The sequence below is a fragment of the Puma concolor genome, chromosome B1, assembly GCF_028749965.1.
Source record: "Puma concolor isolate L17-30 chromosome B1, mPumCon1.1.hap2, whole genome shotgun sequence".
In the NCBI taxonomy this organism is placed as follows: Eukaryota; Metazoa; Chordata; class Mammalia; order Carnivora; family Felidae; genus Puma; species Puma concolor.
The window spans coordinates 143693375-143714211 of NC_141670.1; the positions used below are offsets into that span (position 1 = coordinate 143693375).

The following is a 20837-nucleotide window of genomic DNA, read 5'->3' on the forward strand; positions in this document are numbered from 1 at the left end:
CCAACATTTAACCATCTGAGCCACCCAGGCACCCCCTAACACAGAATTCCTCTTAAGAGCAGGATGAGTAGAGGAATAACAGCTATTCAAATAATTCCAGGCATGAGGCAAGATGATTCTGGATAAAAAGCCTGGACTGAAAAGACTGCCAGTGTTCAAATATCTATTCTGCTTCATAGTAGACCTTGGAAAACTTACTTGACTTCTTGGGGCTTCCATGCCTTCATCTATAAAATGGGGATGATAATTTTTCCTCTCATAGTATAGAAGATTAAAAGAAAGAATATATGAAGTGTGTTTAGAATAGTGCCTGGCACTTGCTAGGCACTTTTAAATTTTTACTATCAATATCACCATTATTCCTATGGTTACTGAACAGGAAAAAAAATATTGAGATTCTTTAGCATAAAATAAGATATTAGCAGGGCACCTGGGTGGCTCAGTCAGTTGAGAGTCCAACTCTTGGTTTTGGCTCAGGTCACAACCTCATGGTTTGTTAGTTCATGGAGCACCGGGCTCCATGCTATCGCCTGCTTGGGATTCTCTCTCTCTCTCCCTCTCTCTCTCTCTCTGCCCCTGCCACCTCCCACTTCAGCCCACACACACATTCTCTCTCTCTCAAAATAAATAAAAATAAAGAAGATTTGAACAAATAACTACATATCTAAAAACATAGTCCTATAAACTGGATATTATCTATAACAATGTCCTTGGGGCACCTGGGTGGCTCAGTCAGTTAAGTGTCCAACTTCGGCTCAGGTCATAATCTCATAGTCCGTGAGCTCGAGCCCCATGTCAGGCTCTGTGCTGATAGCTAGGAGCCTGGAGCCTGCTTCAGATTCTGTGTCCCCACTTTCTCTCTGCCCCTCCCCCACTCATGCTCTGTCTCATCCTCTCTCAAAAATAAATAAATGCTAAAATTTTTTTAAATAAACTTCATATGAATCCTTAATTATTTCAAAATAAAAGAAATCTTGCAGAATGTTCCCTTCAAAAAAAAAAAGCGTCCTAAAAACAGCTTTGGAAATTGAGTTCCAGGATCTTCTATAAGTAGGCAAACAGTTTTTAAAACACAAGCAGGGATAATGAAAACAATTCATAAAAATAAAGCAAATTACTCAATTCCATTAAAGTAGTATTAAATACCTACAATGCGCTCAGCATTATGCAATGTCCCACAAGGGATATATAAGATCTAACTATACTCTCAATAAGCTTAGAATGTTAGAGAGCAAAAAATACATATATAGAATAATCAAATAAGACAAAGTACAAGTAATTACCATTGAAGGGCACATGAAAGAATTCTCAAGTACTATTCAAATTTATAAGTTCAACCTATAGAATAAAAAATTATCCATCCGTATATTTAATGCTATTCTTGATACTAGTACTAAGAACAAGTTTGAAGGACTTGTCACTTAACAGTCACATTTTAAACAACTAAAAAAAATGGTTATTTAGTAATTTCCATTGTAACTTACTGTTGCTATTTTGGTCTTGAGAAAGTTCTCCCTTTCTTCATCTACCTTAATTTCATGTCCAGTTTTAAATAATTCAAGCATTTTGGGGATGTCACGGCCAATGGACTCTGGTTAGAAAAATTAAAAATCCAAAGTTATCACTACATATAAACAAGTAACAAAAACTACTCAATAAGAGAAACATTCATCAGGTATTAAGATATAGCAAACAAGTTGTGGCAGACAGGCTTTAGAGTGGCCCCCAAGATGCCCATTTCCTGGTGTTTATGCCCTTTCATGATCTCCACCCCTGAGTGTAGATGGGTGCTGCAGCTTGCTTCTAAACCAAGAGACAGAATGCTTATATGTACTTGATTATATCACGTAAAACTGTAATGCCCATCTTGGAGGAGACTCTCTTCTTTACTAGCTTTGAAGAAACAAGCTGCAATGTTGTAAGTAGACATATGAAAAGGGCCACAAGACAAGAAAAGGAAGCCCTCAATCTAGCAACCTGCAAGGAACTGAATCCTGCCAACAATCCACATGAGTCCAAAAGCAGATCCTTCCAGTCAAGTCTCAGATGAAACCACAGCCCTGATACTTTGAAGCTTTATGAGACACAGAAACAGAGGACCCAGCTTAGCTGTACACACATTCCTAGCAGACAGAAACCACGAGATAGAAAATGTGTGCTGTTTTAAACCATTAACTTTGTGATAATATTGTTGCACAGTAATAACCAATAGATAAGTATATGCAAGGATGATACTTATCATACTTTAAAAACATTATGGACAGGGGCACGTGGGTGGCTCAGTCAGTTGAGCATCCAACTTTGGCTCAGGTCATGATCTCTTTGTGAATTTGAGCCCCGCATCGGGCTCTGTGCTGACAACTCAGAGCCTGGAGCCTGCTTCAGATCCTGTGTCTCCCTCTCTCTCTGCCCCTCCCCCACTTATGCTTTGTCTCTCTCTCTCTCTCTCTCTCTCAAAAATAAAAAAAATTTTAAAGTTAAAAAAAATTATAAAAAAAAATTAAGGACAAATTAAAATCTGTAAGATTTTTTATGATAAAAAAACTAACAGCAAAGTCTTGAAATCTTCTAAGAACTTTTTACTTACTGGTGCACCTAAGTGGCTCCTCTCTCCTTTCTCTCTCTCTGCCTCTCCCCAACTTGGGTTTTCTCTCTCTCTCAAAATAAATAAACTTAAAAAAAAAAAGATGGGAGATTTTATACCAAGTTTGTAAGCTGACAGCAATGATTTAGGAAAGTGTCTAAGAAAACTGACAATGTAGCAGAGAGAAAGGAGAGGGGAATCCAGTGCACAAATGAAGAGGGTTGGCCTCTGGTATGAAGATAGACTCTTCATTTATAGTGACAGGAAGGAAGGTGTTGTGGTCATAGACTCAGGGTAGTCAAAATAACTCTTGAGCTCTCACTATGTGTAAGGCACTACTCTTAAGAAAGAAATGTAAGTAGAGATACAGATGATTTAACCAGGTACCTGTTTTTTTGTACACCACTATTAGCATCTTGCTGTTTATATTACACTAGTGGTCATATGGTTTAGTACTAGTTACATCAGAATGTTATATTAAAAAAGTAGCATTTTATACTAGTTTTTCCATCTGCCTGTCCCTTTTCTATCAATTACAATTAGATTGTAAGTTCCTTGTGGATAACTGCTTTCATTCACAGTGAAGTGTTCCTGAACAACTCCCCAGATGATCCTTGGAAGTTATATATGCTGAAGATATACTGTGCTCTCTATAGAATGAGATCTTCATGTTGACTTATCATGGGGAGAATTTTTGGAGACATATATGATTGGTGTGTTTTTTGGTAGTCACACATTTCTCATAATATTTATTGTTCTTAAAATAATTCACATTTTCTATGTAGAAAATTGAAAATTTTTCAAGTTATCGTGTCATGAAACATAAAAAACATGTATTTTTATATATTAAATTTGAGTTAAATGTTAATGACTAAACAGTAGGAAGGTGGAGTTTATTTTTGAAGTCTTCAGTGTGACCCTTTGATAATTCTTAATTTTTAACTTGATTTCATTTTTCTCCTTTCTACATCCAGTTCTTTGTCTTTCTACCATAATGGAGGACAAAGTGACATTAGAATCCAATAAATTTAGTTTCAATTCTTAGCTCTTTTTTCATGTCAGCTTCTGTAGCCATTTGAGTAATAATGAGCTGCCTCTAGACTGTGATTATTATTTCTACTGATAAATCTTGAGATTTTCCTAGTTCCTTTCCCTTTTTTATGGTAAAGCAGGTTAAGTGAATTTCACATGAAAGTAGGTAAAAAGTGTGGGGTCCTGGGTAAGAGTCTACCTTCATTTTTGGGGGCTAGAGTAAAACCTTATTTAGGAGGCGATCCAACATGGCGGAAAAGTAGGGGGACCCAAAGTTCCCTCATCCCTCAAACACAGCAGTATTGAGGCCAAAGGACTTTGAATTCCAAAAGTCCAAGCTGCAGAGTGACAAAGATGTTTCCAGGGACCCATGGGGAGAACCTGGCAGGCCATAGGTGCAAGATTGCAAACTGGGAGAGATAAAAAGGGCAACTTAGGCACAGATAGGAGGGATCCCCTTCTGTGGAGACACAAAGGGATAAGAGAGGATGAGGAAGCATAGGACTGTATCTGGACAAGAGAAAAACAACAGACCAGGACACACAAGGATCCAGTCTCTAATTGCAGGTCTTTCTCCGCACCAGGGCTGGCTGCCATGTTCAGGCACCTGAGGAGGAGGTGAGTCAGCTCCGGGCTCGGTAACTAGTTCAGAGGCACAGTCCACAGTGGGAGAAAGCAATACATTCCCTGGAGTGCTGTGGGAAGAAGGCATATGACCTTTGAAAGGACAATGACTGCCTGTGCCCGCCAGCCAGAGGCCATATATCGGGGCACAGAGCAGCACTTCCCTGGAACTTGGGTGCACGGAGCGGGGCCCTTTAAGACAGCGGGGTTTAAATCCCAGCCAAGCGCCAGGGAGGCAAGAGAGTCAGTGGAGCAGGACAAACCGTGTGCCCAGCACTGTGAGGCAGCACAGAAGCGGCTCTTTCCCAGGACTGGGGCTCACAGGGCAGGATCCTTTAAGACATCAAGGTTTAAATTCCAGCCAAGTGCCAGGGAGGTGCGGGATTAGCGGAATGGGACAAACTGCCTCATTCACACCAGTGGCACTGTGAGGATGGCCTGTACAGAGTGATTTGGGACACCAGGTCTGTGGCGGTGAGACTGGGGTGTCGTCATTTCTCACCCCATCACCAACAAGGTGGAGCTTCAGGGAACAGACAGCGGGCCCACAGGACCAGCCTACACCAAACCACACCCCTCTGTGCCTGATAACTGCATATGTAGTGGAGGAGGACTGACGCTGACAAACCAGACAGCCCCTTCTCCAGACCTACAAGGGTAGACACATGAGGGTAGTAGCAGACCTATCTAATGAAACTTGGCAGGCCAGAAAGGAATGGCAGGAAATTATCAATGTGCTGAATAGTAAAAATGTACTGAATCGTTTATCCAGCAAACCTGTCATCCAGATAGAGGAGAGATAAAGGTTTTCCCAGACAAACAAAAACTGAAGGAGTTCATCACCACTAAATCAGCCCTACAACAGATCCTAAGGGGGAATCTGTGAGTGGAATGTTGCAAAGATCACAAAGGACCAGAGACATCACTACAAGCATGAAACCTACAGATCACACAGTGACTCTAAATTCATACCTTTCAATAATAACACTGAATTTAAATGGACTAAATGCTCCAATCAAAAGACACAGGGTGTCAGAATGGATAAAAAAAAAACAAGACCCATCTATTTGCTGTCTACAAGAGACCCATTTTAGACGTGAGGACACCTTCAGATTGAAAGTGAGGGGATGGAGAACTATCTATCATGCTACTGGAAGTCAAAAGAAAGCTGGAGTAGCCATACTTACATCAGACACACTAGATTTTACACTGAAGGTTGTAAGGAGAGACGAAGAAGGACATTATATCATAATTACAGGGTCTATTCAAAAACTTGAAATCGACCACAGGAAAAAGTTTGGAAAACCTCCAAATGCATGGAGGTTAAAGAACATCCTACTAAAGAATAAATGGGTCAACCAGGCAATTAAAGAAGAAATTTAAAAATATATGGAAACAAATGAAAATGAAAACACAACAATCCAAAACCTTTGGGATGCAGCAAAGACAGTCCTAAGAGAAAAATACACTGCAATCCAAGCCTATCTCAAGAAACAAGAAAAATCCCAAATATAAAGTCTAACAGCACACCTAAAGGAACTAGAAGCAGAACAGCAAAGAAACCCCAAGGCCAGCAGAGGAAGAAAAATAATAAAGATCAGAGCACAAATAAACAATATAGAATGCAAAAACACAGTAGAACAGATCAATGAAACTAAGAGCTGTTTTTTAAAAAAAATAAACAAAACTGATAAACCCCTAGCCAGACTTCTCAAAAAGAAAAGAGAGAAGACCCAAACAGATAAAATCATGAATGAAAATGGAATTATTACAACCAATCCCTCAGAAATACAAGCAATTATCAGTGAATACTATGAAAAATTATATGCCAACAAAATGGACAACCTGGAAGAAACGGACAAATCCCTAAACTCCCATACACTTCCAAAACTCAAACGGGAAGAAATAGAAAATTTGAATAGACCCATAACTAGTGAAGAAACTGAATCAGTTATCAAAAATCACCTAACAAATAAGAATCCTTGGCCAGATGGCTTCCCAAGGTAATTCTACCAGACATTTAAAGCAGAGTTAATACCTATTATTCTCAAGCTGTTCCAAAAAATAGAAATGGAAGGAAAACTTCTGGACTCATTCTATGAAGCCAGCACTACCTTGATTCCCAAACCAGACAGAGACCCCTCAAAAAAGGAGACTTAAAGGCCAATATCCCTAGCGAACATGGATGTAAAAATTCTCAACAAGATACTAGCAAATCGAAATCAACAGCATATAAAAAGAATTATTCACCATGATCAAGTGGGATCCATTCCTAGGCTACAGGGCTGGTTCAATATTTACAAATCAATGTGATACATCACATTAATAAAAGAAAGGATAAGAACAATATGATCCTCTCAATGGATGCAGAAAAAGCATTTGACAAAATACAGCATCCTTTCTTAATAAAAACCCTCAAGAAAGTTGGGATAGAAGGAACATAACTAAACATCATAAAAGCCATATATGAAAAGCCCACAGCTAATATCATCCTCAATGGGGAAAGACTGAGAGCTTTCCCCCTGAGATCAGGAATACGACAGGGATGTCCACTCACACTACTGTTGTTTAACATAGTGTTGGAAGTCCTAGCATCAGACAACAAAATGAAATTAAAGGTATGAAAATGGGCAAAGAAGTCAAACTTTCAGTTTTCACGGACGACATGATACTCTACATATAAAACCTGAAAGATTCCACCAAAAGGCTGCTAGAACTGATACGTGAATTCAGCAATGTCACAGGGTAAAAAATCAATGTACAGAAATGGGTTGCATTTCTATATACCAATAAGAAGGAACAGAAAGAGAAATCAAGAAACTGATCCCATTTACAATTGCACCAAGAACCATAAAATACCTAGGAATAAACCTAACCAAAGATGTAAAAGTTCTATGTGCTGAAAACTATAGAAAACTTATGAAGGAAATTGAAGAAGACACAAAGAAATGGAAAAACATTCCATGCTCACGGATTGGAAGAAGAAATATTGTTAAAATGTCAATACTACCCAAAGCTATCTACACATTCAATGCAATACCAATCAAAATTGCACCAGCATTCTTCCTGAAGGTAGAACAAACAATCCTAAAATTTGTATGGAACCACAAAAGACCCCGAATAGCCAAAGTAATACTGAAGAAGAAAACCAATGCAGGAGGCATCACAATCCCAGACTTTAGCCTCTACTACAAAGCTGTAATCATCAAGACAGTGTGGTATTGGCACAAAAACAGACACACAGACCAAAGGAATAGAATAGAGAATCCAGAATTGGACCCACAAATGTATGGCCAACTAATCTTTGACAAAGCAGGAAAGAGTATCCAATGGAAAAAAGACAGTCTCTTAAGCAAATGGTGCTGGGAGAAATGAAGAGCAACATGCAGAAGAATGAAACTAGACTGCTTTCTTACACCATACTCAAAATGGATGAAAAACCTGAATGTGAGACAGGAAACCATCAAAACCCTAGAGGAGAAAGCAGGCAACAACCTCTTTGACCTCAGCTGCAGCAATTTCTTACTTGACACATCTCCAAAGGCAAGAAAATTAAAAGCAAAAATGAACTATTGGGACCTCATCAAGATAAAAAGCTTCTGCACAGCAAAGGAAACCATCAACAAAACTAAAAGGCAACCGACTGATTGGGAAAAGATATTTCCAAATGATGTATCGGATAAAGGGTTGGTATCCAAAATCTATAAAGAACTTACCAAACTCAACACCTGAAAAACAAATGATCCAGTGAAGAAATGGGCAGAAAACATGAATACACACTTTTCCAAAGAAGACATCCAGATGGCCAACAGACACAGGAAAAGATGCTCAATGTCATTCATCATCAGGGAAATACAAATCCAAGTCACACTAAGATACCACCTCACACCAGTCAGAGTGGCTAACATCAATAACTCATGAAACAGCAGATGCTAGCCAGGATGTAGAGAAACGGGAACCACTTGCACTATTGGTGGGAATGCAAACTGGTACAGCCACTCTGGAAAACAGTGTGGAGGATCCTCAAAAAATTAAAAATAGAACTACCCTATGACCCAGCAATAGCACTACTAGGAATTTATCCAAGGGATTCATAGGTGCACGTTTACCCCAATGTTTACAGCAGCACTTTCAACAAGTCAAATTATGGAAAGAGCTTAAATGTCCATCAACTGATGAATGGATAAAGAAGATGTGGTTTATATATACAATGGAATACTACTTAGCAATGAGAAAGAATGAAATCATGCCATTTGTAGCAACATGGATGGAACTGGAAGGCATTACGCTGAGTGAAATCAGTCAGTCAGAGAAGGACAGATATCATGTTTTCACTCATATGTGGGTCTTGAGAAACTTAACAGAAGACCATGATGGAAGGGAAGGGGAAAAAAAAATTAGTTACAAAAAGAGAGGTAGGGAGGCAAACCAAAAGAGACTCTTAAATACAGAAGACAATTTGAGGATTGTTGGGGGGGGGGGGAGAGGGGATGAGGAGAGGTGATGGGCATTGAGAAGGGCACTTGTTGGGATGAGCACTGGGTGTTATAGGTAAGCAATGAACCATGGGAATCTACCGCAAAAACCAAGGGCCCACTTTACACACTGTATATTAGCCAATTTGACAATCAATTATATTTAAAAAACAAAAACAGAAAGAAAATAGATAAAAAGTTTTTATTTTAATTTTTTTAAACATGTATTTATCTTTGAGAGACAGAGAGATAGAGCATGAGCAGGGGAGGGGCAGAGAGCGAGAGGAAGACAAAGAATGTGAAGCAAGCTCCAGGCTCTTAGCTGTCGGCACAGACACGGGGCTTGAACCCACGGACCACGAGATCATGACCTGAGCCAAAGTCACACACTTAACCGACTGAGCCACCCAGGCGCCCCTGTTCTTTTTGTTTTGTTATGTTTTTAAGTTTATTTATTTCTGAGAGAAAGAGAACGAGCATCAGCGGGGGAGAGGGGGAGAGAGACAGAGGGAAACACACAATCTGAAGCATGCTCCAGGCTCCACACACTGTCAGCACAGAGCCCAATGCAGGGCTAGAATTCATGAACTGTGAGATCATTACCTGAGTCAAAGTCAGATGTTCAACTGACTGAGCCACCAAGGCACCCCTAAGATGTCCCATCTTAAAATAAAACAAGTCTCCAACTTCATAGTACCTTCCAGCAACCATTCAATGCTTCCCTTAAAAGTTTTCCTAATAATCCAGTGAAGAAATGAGCAAAAGACATGAATAGACACTTTTCCAAAAAGATATCTACATGGTTAACAGAAACATGAAGAAATGCTCAACATCACTCACCATCAGGGAAATACAAATCAAAACCACAATGAGATACCACCTCACACTAGTCAGACTGGCTAACATTAACAACTCAGGCAACCACAGACGTTGGCAAGAATGCGGACAAAGAGGAACCCTTTTGCACTGCTGGTGGGAATATAAACTGGTACAGCCACTCTGGGAAACAGTATGGAGGTTCCTCAAAAAATTAAAAATAGAACTACTGTATGACCCAGCAATTGCACTACTAGGTATTTATCCAAAGGATGCAGGTGTGCTGTTTCGAAGGGACACATGCACCCCAATGATTATAGCAGCACTATCAACAATAGCCAAAGTATGGAAAGAGCCCAAATGTCCATCGACAAACAAATGGATAAAGATGTGGCATATACATATACACAATGGAGTATTATTTGGCAATCAGAAAGAATGAAAACTTGCCATTTGCAACAACGTGGATATAACTAGAGTGTGTTATGCTAAGTGAAATTAGTCAGAGAAAGACAAATACCATATGACTTCACTCATATGTGGAATTTAAGATACAAAACAGACTAACATAAGGGATGGGAAGCAAAAATAATATAAAAACAAGGAGGAAGACAAAACATAAGAGATTCTTCAATATAGGGAACAAACTGAGCACTGGAAGGGTTGTGAGAGGTGGGATGGGCTAAATGGGCAAGAGGCATTAAGGAGGACACTTGTTAGGATGAGCACTGGGTGTTATATGTAGGGGATGAATCACCAGATTCTAGTCCTTAAATCATTATTGCACTATATGTTAACTAACTTGGATATAAATTAAAAAAAAAAGTATAACTTTTTGAAACAGCTGTCTCTCCTTTCTCTATTTCCTCTCCTTCTATTTTCTCTTAAACCTACTTCAATCAGGTTATCATCCACTGAAAATAGTACCGTCAAGGTCACCAATGATCTTCACAATGACAAATCCAATTATTATTTCTCAGTGCTCCTCTGACTTGACCTGTCAAGAGCATTTCACAGTATATCTCTACTTTTCCTAAAATACTCTGACTTGTTGTCTGAAACATACTCTCACTGGCTATTCCACTCAATATTGTTGGCCGAGCCACCACCCTCACCTAGGTGATATACAAAGATTAAATTACCTCAGGGCTCAGTCATTTGACTTCTCTTTCTATTCAATCACATGTGGCTTTAAAGACCATTTATCCTCTGATAACTGCCAAACTTATATATCCAGACACAACTTTTCTCATGATCTCCAATCACCTACTCGATATCTCTATCTAAATGTAGGTAGGTAATTCGTAAGGAGTACAAAAGGACAAATGTTTGCTGAAGGAATGAACAAAGGGGCTCCTGGGTGGCTCAGTCGGTTAAGCGTATGACTTTGGCTCAGTCATGATCTCATGGCTCATGGATTCAAGCCCCATGTCAGGCTCTGTGCTGACAGTTCAGAGCCTAAAGCCTGCTTTGGATTCTGTGTCTCCCTCTCTTTCTGCCCCTCCCCCATTCATGCTCTGTCTCTGTCTCTCAAAAATGAATAATTTTTTTAAAAGTTAAAAAAATGAACAAATGGCTTCATAATTTTGAGTCTGATATCATAGTGATGTTTAATGATGGATGTGAAAGAATACAGCTTGAGAAAACAGAAATAGTTCTGCGTTAAAACATACTGAAGTGAAGGTTCTGACAGAATATTTAAAACATATAGTGTACAGTTAGAATCAGAAACAAGAACAGAGTGATAGACTGAGGGTAATGATGCAGATTTTAGTTTTTAGGCCAATTCCATCCCAAAACAAAATCTTCTTCCTTTGACCTTACATATTCCTTTTTCTCTATCTTTATCTTCTACCAAAGCTTGTTAATGTTAATTTGCATTTACCCAATGACCAAGATGTTGAGCATCATCTCAAATGAATGGCCATTTGAAGATCTTATTTTATAAGCTGCCTGTTCAGTTCTTTTGTCCCTTTTTGAAAAAGTGGGTTGATAGTCTTCTTACTGAGTTATAAGAATTCTCTGTATATTCTGGATATAAATCCTTTGTCTGATATATGCATGGCAAATATTTTACCCTCATCTGTGGCTTTTTGTTTTCTTAGTGGTGTCTTTTCATGAGCAAAGTTTTTAATTTTTATAGTCCAATTTAGCAATTTCTTCTTCTGTGGCTTATGCTTTTTGTGTCCTAAGAAATCTTTGCCTAATCCAAGACCATAAAAATTTTCTTCTAGAAATTTTTCTTCTAGAATTTCATGGCTTTAGCCCTTACAATTAGATCTGTGTCCATTTTTAATTAATTTTTGTGTTTGATGTGAGGAAAAGGATATCTAGTATTTCAGAAACATTCATTGAAAACTATTCTTTCCCCATATAACCTTGGTACCTTTACCAAAAATCAGTTCTCCCTTAGGCTTGGGTCTATTTTTTTTTAACTTTCAATATTTGATCTATCCTTATGCCATACCACACTTTCCTGATTACAGCAGCACTAAAAGGCAGTGCAAGTAATGCAAGTCCTCCAATTCTGTTCTTCCTTTTTAAAATCATTTTTTATTCCAAGTCCTTTGTATTTCCACTTACATATTAGAAAAAGTTTGTCAATTTCCAAAAAAAAGAAATAAAAAAGTTTTTTAAGCTTCCTGGGAGCTTGATTAGGACTGCACTAAATTTATAGAAAATCTAGGGAAAATTCCCTCTTAACAGTATCATCCTTCAAATCCATGGCAATGCCATGTCCCTTTCCTGATACTTTCAGCAACATTTAGCAGTTTTCTGTGAGAAGGGCTTGTACATCTTTTGCTAAATTTATTCCTAAGTATTTTATTTGACTTTTTTATGCTCTTATGAAAGGAGCTCTTTTATAAATTTCACTTTGACTAGCTATTGCTAATATAGAAATACAGTTGACTTTGTGTATTTATCTTATATATTGTAACCTCAACTAAATTCATTTAGTATTCACTCAAGATCATAACTTCTGGGCATAAAGACAGTTTTATTTCCTCCTTTCCCATATGTAGGCCCTTTATTTCACTGACCTTCAGTACAATGTTGAACATAAGTGATGAGAGTAGAAATCTTTACCATTCCTGATTTTAGGTAGAAAGCATTCAGTCTTAAAATGATCGCATCACTAAGAATGATATGAGCTGTTTGTTTTTCATAGATGTGCTTTTTCAAGTTGAAGTTCACATCTATTCCTAATATTCTGAGTTCTTAGCATGAATGGCTGTTAGATGTTGTTAAATGTTTTCCTTGCATCTACTGAGATGATCTTAAGGTCTATGTCCTTTATTAGCATGATATATATTGATGTTCAGGTGCTAAACCAACTTTGTAATCCTAGAATAAACCTTATTAGTTAATATTCACTAACCTTTATAGACATTCATACATACATACATAATACTGGACTCAATTTGCTAATATTTTGTTAAGAATTTGTGCTTCTGGGGCACCTGGATGGCTCAGTTGGTTAAGCATCCAACTCTTGATTTCAGCTCAGGTCAGATCTCACAGTCGGGGATCAAGCCCTGCATCAGGTTCCATGTTGAGTGTGGAGCCTGCTTGGTCTCTCTCCCTTCCTCTCCCTCTTTCTCTCTAAAAAAAATAAATAAATACGTTTAAAAAAAAAATTGTGCTTCTATGCTCATGAGAGATATTGGTCTATAGTTTTCTTTTCTTGTGATGTCCTTGTCTACTTTTGATATCAGGGTAATGCTGAGCTCATTAGAGTTGGTTAAGTGTTCCTTCCCCACTATTTTCTTAAAAAGGTTGTGAAGGATTGGTGTTATTTTTGCATTAAATGTTGGATAGAATTCACTGGTAAGAAGTCATGTGACCCTGAACTTTTCACTGTGGGAAGCTGTAAATTACTACATGAATTTTTTTAGTTGATATAGATCTATGTAGCTTTTCTATTATCTTCTCAACACTTTGGTGATTTGGGTCTTACAAAGAATTTGCCCATTTCATTGGCATAAGGTTGTTCCTAACAGTCCTTGTCTTAAAAGTCTATTTTGTCTGGTATTAATATAGTCAATCAAAGTCACTAACGCTTAACTGTTTTCATGGTATATTTTTACCTATCATTTTACTTTCAGTCTATGTGTATGTTTGAATATAGTGTGTCTCCTGTACACACCATATAACTGAATTGTTTCTTCTTTGTTTTATAATCTCTGCCTTTTGGTTGGAGTGTTCATTCACCCTGTTTCCAATTAACAAAACTATAGGTATGGCTGGATTTGGGTCTTTATTTGGATGTGTTTTCTATTTCTCTCATCTCATATGTTCCTCTATTCTTCCTGTACTGCCTTTCCTTCTTTAAGCAAAAATATTTTAGTGTAAGTTTTTAATTTTTTATTCCTCTACTTAGTTTTAATCTTCTCTCTTTGTGTATGTTTTTTACTTGCTATAGATATTACAATGTGCACATTTATCTACCACAACCTACTTCATCTTAATAGTGACTTCCAGGAAAACAGAATAAATTTGTGCCAACCTATCTTCATCTTCCCTCTGTGACCTGATATTATGATCATGCTCAAACCTGTTTCACCTCCTGTATATTTCATAATATACACTGGGCTAGTCAAGACAGAAATTAGGGAATCATTATAGATTCCTCTCTCTCCTTTACCCCCTGCATCTAATCAGTAATTCCTGTTGACTCTACCTCCTCAATATCTCACAACAGCCTTCCTCTTCTCCATCTTCATTGCCACTGCTCAGATTCTGTCCTTACTCATCTTGTACTTAGCCTACTGCATTAGCCTCCTACTGGTCTCTGTTCTTTGAGTTTCATCATTTTCCCATTCCCACATTATCACTTACACAGCTTCTACATACATTCTTATATGCAAATCTTAGACTATTCTTCTGAACAATATTTTTCAATGGCTCCCAACTGCAAAAACGATAAAATCTAATCTCCACAGTACATCACACAAAGCCTTGCAAGATCTGGTCCACTGCCTATCATTGTCTAACCCCACTGACCACCGCTATCTGATAAAACATTATGTACCAAATGACAGAAAGGTATTTATAATTTCCTGAATACAACTGAATTTCTCATTCTTCTGTGCATTAGTACAAGCCATTTTCTCTACCTGGAATGTCCTCCAGGTAGAAAATACTTATTCATGCTTAACCTCTCAATTTAACTGCTATCTTCCTTATATAATTTGATTCTACAAAGTAGTCCCTCACTTCTCTCAGCACTTTGAAGAATGTGCTCTAGTACACTTTCTGCATTTTAGTGCAGCAGTTTGTTCTCGTCTCTCTCACCTCTCAATTTTTATCTCCTTCAAAATGGGAACTATCTTTTTGCTTTCAACCCTCAGTACTAAGTGCACTGCGTGGCACATAGTAGGTACTCAATTATTATGTGCTTATTCAATAAATGAGCTATGAAGGTAGAAATGATTTATGAAGGCATGAAAAATAATGAATACCCCCTAAAGTAATTACAGAGAAAAAAACAACTACCTTAGGAACTGTAGGGAGCCAATTATTGAGGTTCATTTATATTATGTACTTCTCACGGGGCCTGTGCTAAACTTGCATACATTATAACAAAAACACTACAGAAAGATGTTATCATGAAACCCATTATGCAGATGAACAGAGGCACAAAAATGTTAGGTAAACTGGTTCAAGGTCACAGCAAGTGATAAATCCAAGACTGAGAGAAGTTTATGTTAACCACTATCCTATTCTGCTTTTCAGTATAGCCCAATGTTAAATCTTCACTGCTGTTTCTAGGGCTCTGCTATCCCTTATTGCTATGTAATTGCTCTCCTCTTTTTTCATTTTCTCTTTTCTTTGTAATTTTATGTTCTTTACTTCTCTCTTTTTTCTGTCTTCTTTTCCCTTTCTCTTCCTCTAATTCTATCAATTTCCATAATGACATAATCAGAACTAAACTATATGATCAGATATTTTACCCTAATATTCTCTTTTCTTCCTGAAGAACATTATAGGGAAGAAGCAAGTAGAATAAAAGAAGACAGGGAGGACAAAGAAGGAATAGCTAGTGAGAAAGGAGGCAAGTTAAGATTGTACAGTATAAAAGAAAGTTTCAAGAAGCAAAAAAATAAAAACAGATCTGTGAATGTGGCAAAAGAAAGAATGATGATTATTACTGGCAGCAACATTTTAGCTGAATCACTGAAATCAATATTACACTGTATGTTAACTAAAATTTATATAATAAAAAATAAATAAATGTGAGACCTAAAACCATTAAACTCCCAGAAGAAAACATAGGCAGTAATCTCTTTGACATCAATCTTTGCCACATTTTTCTAGATATTTCTCCTCAGGCAAGGGAAACAAAGAAAAATAATCTAAGGGAACCACCCCCAAAAATAACCTTTTGCACAGTGAAGAAAATCATCAACAAAACAAAAAGGCAACCTATTGAATAGGAGAAGATATTTGCAAATGATGTAACTGCTGGTGGGTTAACATACAAAATCTATAAAGATCTTATACAAGTGAACACCAGAAAAACAACCCAATTAAAAATGGGCAGAGGGGGTGTCTGGGTAGCTCAGTCAATTGAGCGCCAGACTCTTGATTTCGGCTCAGATCATGATCTCACAATTTGTGGGTTCGAGTCCCACATCGGGTTCTGCACTGACAATGCAGAGCCTACCTGGGATTCTCTCTCTCCCTCCCTCTGCCCTTCCCCCTCTTGCTCTCTCTGTCACTCTCTTAAAATAAATAAACTTTAAAAAAGTAAATAAGAATAAAACTAAATTTTTAAAAAATGGGCAGAGGACCTGAGTAGACATTTTCCCAAAGAAGACATGCAGAAGGCCAAAAGATACATGAAAAGATGCTCAACATCACTAATTATAGGGAAATGCAAATCAATACCACAATGAGATATCACCTTAAACCATAAGAATGGCTAGAATCAAAAACACAGGAAATAACAAGTGCTGGGGAGGATGTGGTGAAAAAAGAACCTTTGTGCACCGTTTGTAGGAATGTGAATTGGTGCAGCCCCTGTGGAAAACAGTATGGGGGTTCCTCAAAAAAACTAAAGATACAAATACCATACAATTCAGTAATTCCACTGCTGGGTATTTACCCAAAGAAAATGAAAATGCTAATTTAAAGAAATATATATGGACCTCTATGTTTATTGCCGCGTTATTTACAATAGCCAAGATATAGAAGCAACCCAAGTGTCCACCAATAGATGAATGGATAAAGAAGGTGTGGTATATAGATACAATGGAATGTTACTCAGCCATAAACAATTATGAGATCTTGCCATTTGTGACAACATGGATGGACTAAGGGGGTATTATGCTAAGTGAAATAAGTCAAATAAAGAAAGGCAAATACCATATGATTTCATTTGTATGTGTAATCTAAAAAAACAAAACAAACAAAAAAGCAGAAACAACCCATAAATAGAGAGAACAATATGGTGGTTGCCAGAGGGGAGGAGGGAGATGGGTAAAGGGGGGAGTGGGAGGTACAGGCTTCCAGGTGTGGAATGAGTAAGTCATAAGGATGAAAGGCACGGCATAGAGAATACAGTCAATGATACTGTAACAGAAAAAACAAAACAAAACTAAAAATGCTACTAACAGTGATGCTCTAAAAAATATAAAAACCTGTAATAATTAAAAATCCAGTGATAATGGGAAGTGGGACGTAATAGTTTCTCTAGGATAGTCATGGAAGGCCTCTCTATTTAGGTGATATTTGAATGAGAAAGAAAATAAGCCAGGCAAATAAGCAAAGAGCATTATAGACAGATGGGCCAGTAAGTAGTCCAAAGACCAGAGAAGAGAGAACATTCAGTGTGTGTGAGGAAGGGCAAGGAGGCTAGAGTAACGTAAATGAAAGAAAGAGTAATAGAATCAGCTGTAATATATCCAGAATTCATCTATAATTATAATTATTCCTAATCATCACTGGAGTCTTTCATACATAAATAGTTTTTAAAGTAATACATGAGGGGGGAAATTCTGAAAAATTTCAAATTCATTACTGTGCAAAAATTTTCTATGTCTTAGCATTTTTTAAAATATAACCAAAGAGTTCTAAGTGTTTTGACAATGCAAGCAATATTCTTAAGTACAGCATGTCACTCAATGAGTTAAAAATACTTCACATTAGGTTTCAATATATTTACATCCACTATTCTCAAATATGATGCAACACCAACTTCCATACAGAAAGCAGTGTCCTACTCAGTAATATGTGAATACTCTTTGGACAAGTCTGCTGCAACATTCTTTTGTCAAGACTCCAACTGGAGCACTGATGTTCAATTCTAAGAGCAATGTGTTAAGAGGAACACACATTAGTGAGTCCAATTTCCTAATCATGTCCCTTTTCCATCTACCTGCCAATAACTTAGCATGGTTTAAAAGAACTCAACTATTTCCAATCCTCTCTCCCCCTCTCTCTGCCCCTCCCTCCTCCAGTCATGTGAGTGAGCTCAGTCTTTCAAAAATAAATTTTTAAAAAATTAAAAAAAAAAAAACTCAACTATTTCCATATATGCCATAATACCCCCAATGCATTAATATGTGTAATAAAAAACTAATTCCATTAAGTCAAGATATTTTTCATACTCATATTTTTTTGTTTAGTAAGTGCTAAAAAATTGGTTAGCAATAAAAAATTTATAATATCAACAAAACAGATCTTTATTAGAGATGAAAGAATTTCAGAGGACACTTACATTGGGGGGGAAGCTAGTTGACAAGCAAACTGAAACCGAATTTCTTCAAGAAATTTAAAAAGCAAGTTTTAGATGTCTTTTTTTTTTAAATAAAAAAGAATACTAGGAATAAAAGCCAAATATGCATTTGAAAAACAGAGAACTTGCCTACAGTTACGTAAGCAATTAAAATAAAATGAATAAAAATGCAGCATTAAACATGCTGCAAAATGTGCACACTCAATCCAGCCAAGACAGTTACACCCACTCCCATTAGTAAAACAAAATGTAAGACAAAATGGGAAACTAATGAGCTCAGCTGCAGGGGCTTGTTTGTTTGTTTTTTAATTTCATCCATTTGCTCAAAACATAGTTTCTATTTTACCCTAAAGTCTTTTGTTGGATATAAGGGGAATCAAATGTTCCTAAACAAAAATAGGAATAAGCTCTGAAAATGCATAATACAAGCCTCATTTGTTCTAATGCACATCTGGTGTATTCTGTCTTAACATCTTTGACAGGTTAATCATTTGTCTTCATGTTTAAAGAACACAAGTGCTTTGCCAGTGCTGTTAAACAGATCCTGGGGGGGGGGGCAGGGGTGAAAAGAAAACGTTAGAGAAAGGTCTATTTTTTCAAGATGCTTTGTTTAAGTAAGTGGCAGTGGGGCTACATATCTAGAAAACTTGAGCGTGGTATACAGAAGCTATAAGTCATTATGAAAGTAGGAAATAAAGTCAATTAATAAAAATAAACATTTTATAATGTTTTTATTTATTTTTGAGAGAGAGAGACAGAGCATGAATGGGGGAGGGGCAGAGAAAGAGGGAGACACAGAATCTGAAGCAGGCTCTAGGCTCTGAGCTATCAGTACAGAGCCCAATGCAGGGCTCGGACCCACAAACCACAAGATCATGACCTGAGCCAAAGTGGGGTGCTTTAACCGACTGAGCCCACTCAGGTGCCCAAAAATAAACATTAGGGACACTTTTCTTATTTGAAATAAAGAAGGTATTTGAAAACCTTCCAGGCTACAAAACAATAGTCTCAAGCTTTATGATGCAAATGGTAATATAAAAACTCAAGGCTAAAGAATAAAGAAAATAGGGGCCAAAAGGATTATTCAGAAAATGGATAAAGTAGCAAAGGTGACAAAATTAATTTCTGTGAAAAATCAGTTCACTGCCCAAAGCAAGGAGATGGCTGGATACTGATATATTTGGTATCCAGTTTCAGTTTGAATTGACTATATTTAGTATGTTTGGTTTTAGTGAGCTTGAATTTAATTAGAAACTACAAAAAATATGAGAAATATTTTCATCCAATTCAACTATGATTCTGGTTTAAATTTTAAAATAACATTCAGTTTCAAGTTACTTAGGAAAGAACAGAAGTCTGATTCCATGACAACAAACACTACTGTAATGGATATCCCTAATAAAAACAACCAAATTCAGTCCGATATCTAACAAGGATGTGTTATTCAATGCAAGTTAACAAACATAAACAAACAAAACTCTAGGACAAGAAAAGAATTGGACAGTCCACTTGAATTTGCTTAAAGTACTGAACATGATCTATAATTCAGGTGTTAGTGGTTCATGTATGATGACTTTTGGAATTTTTTTTTTTAGCTCAACTTGAGTTGAAATTTGAATACAGTCTACTCAAACAATTTTAAAATATTTGTTCTATTTACACTATAAAATTTTATCCAAACTTCAGCACACCTAAAACGAACCATGTCAGAAAATGAACTCAATTTTCTTCCCAAAACTATTGTTTCCATTAATATCAACTTAGAAGATCCCAAGGCTTCAACATTTCACCATTTGACTCCTCCCTTTCTCCCCCTCAAACTGCTCATTCCTAACTATTAGCACGAAGACCTAGTGTCTTTGACATTTATCTCCTTACTCCAGGCTCATTATGAAGACTTTAAATATTACCTTTATTAGTCTCTGGCAATTGTGCCTAAACTTGTCTCCCAACTTCTAGTTTTGATTCATGCCAATACATCTTACAAACTCTTGTTAGATTATTAAAGCTCTAAGGAACTCCCCATGTTAAAAACTTCTAAGGGATTCTTGCTATATACAGAATAAAAGTCCAAGCTTATTAGGATCTTATTCAAGATCCTTCTCAGGGCTCCTGGCTGGCTCAGTCAAAACAGCGTGCAACTACTCTTGATCTTAGGGTCGTGAGTTTGAGCCTCATGTTTGGTGTAGGGATTACTGAAAACTCTAAAATAAAGAAAGATCCTTCTCAATATGGTATCAGTCTTCCTTTCCAATATAATTTCCCATTATTCTCTTTCATTTCAATGTATGGGTACTATTCACTATAAGCCAAAGAGAATTAACTGGCTTTTCATGTACATGGCCTATATAATATCTGACTTACTTCAATGTATATGACTAATAGATTCTTTTTATTTAAAATAATATTCCCCTCGGGGTGCCTGCGTGGCTCAGTCGGTTAAGTGTCCGGCTTTGGCTCAGGTCATGATCTTGCTGTTTGTGAGTTCAAGCCCCACATGGATTTCTGTGCTGACAGAACAGAGCCTGGAGCCTGCTTTGGATTCTGTGTTTCCCTCTCTCTCTAC

The 20837-nt window shown here is 37.2% G+C and overlaps 1 protein-coding gene across 3 annotated transcripts in view; it reads right to left on the reverse strand.

Moving 5' to 3' along the window:
- The window catches only part of MRPL1 (mitochondrial ribosomal protein L1), a 98363-nt gene that overhangs the window by 40933 nt on the left and 36593 nt on the right, over nt 1–20837 (reverse strand). For all 3 annotated transcript variants that reach the window (XM_086704783.1, XM_086704784.1, XM_025921990.2), the window contains exon 7: nt 1485–1591. In XM_086704783.1, the coding sequence (XP_086560909.1) occupies nt 1485–1591 (107 nt within the window). The remainder of the gene's footprint in view (nt 1–1484; nt 1592–20837) is intronic.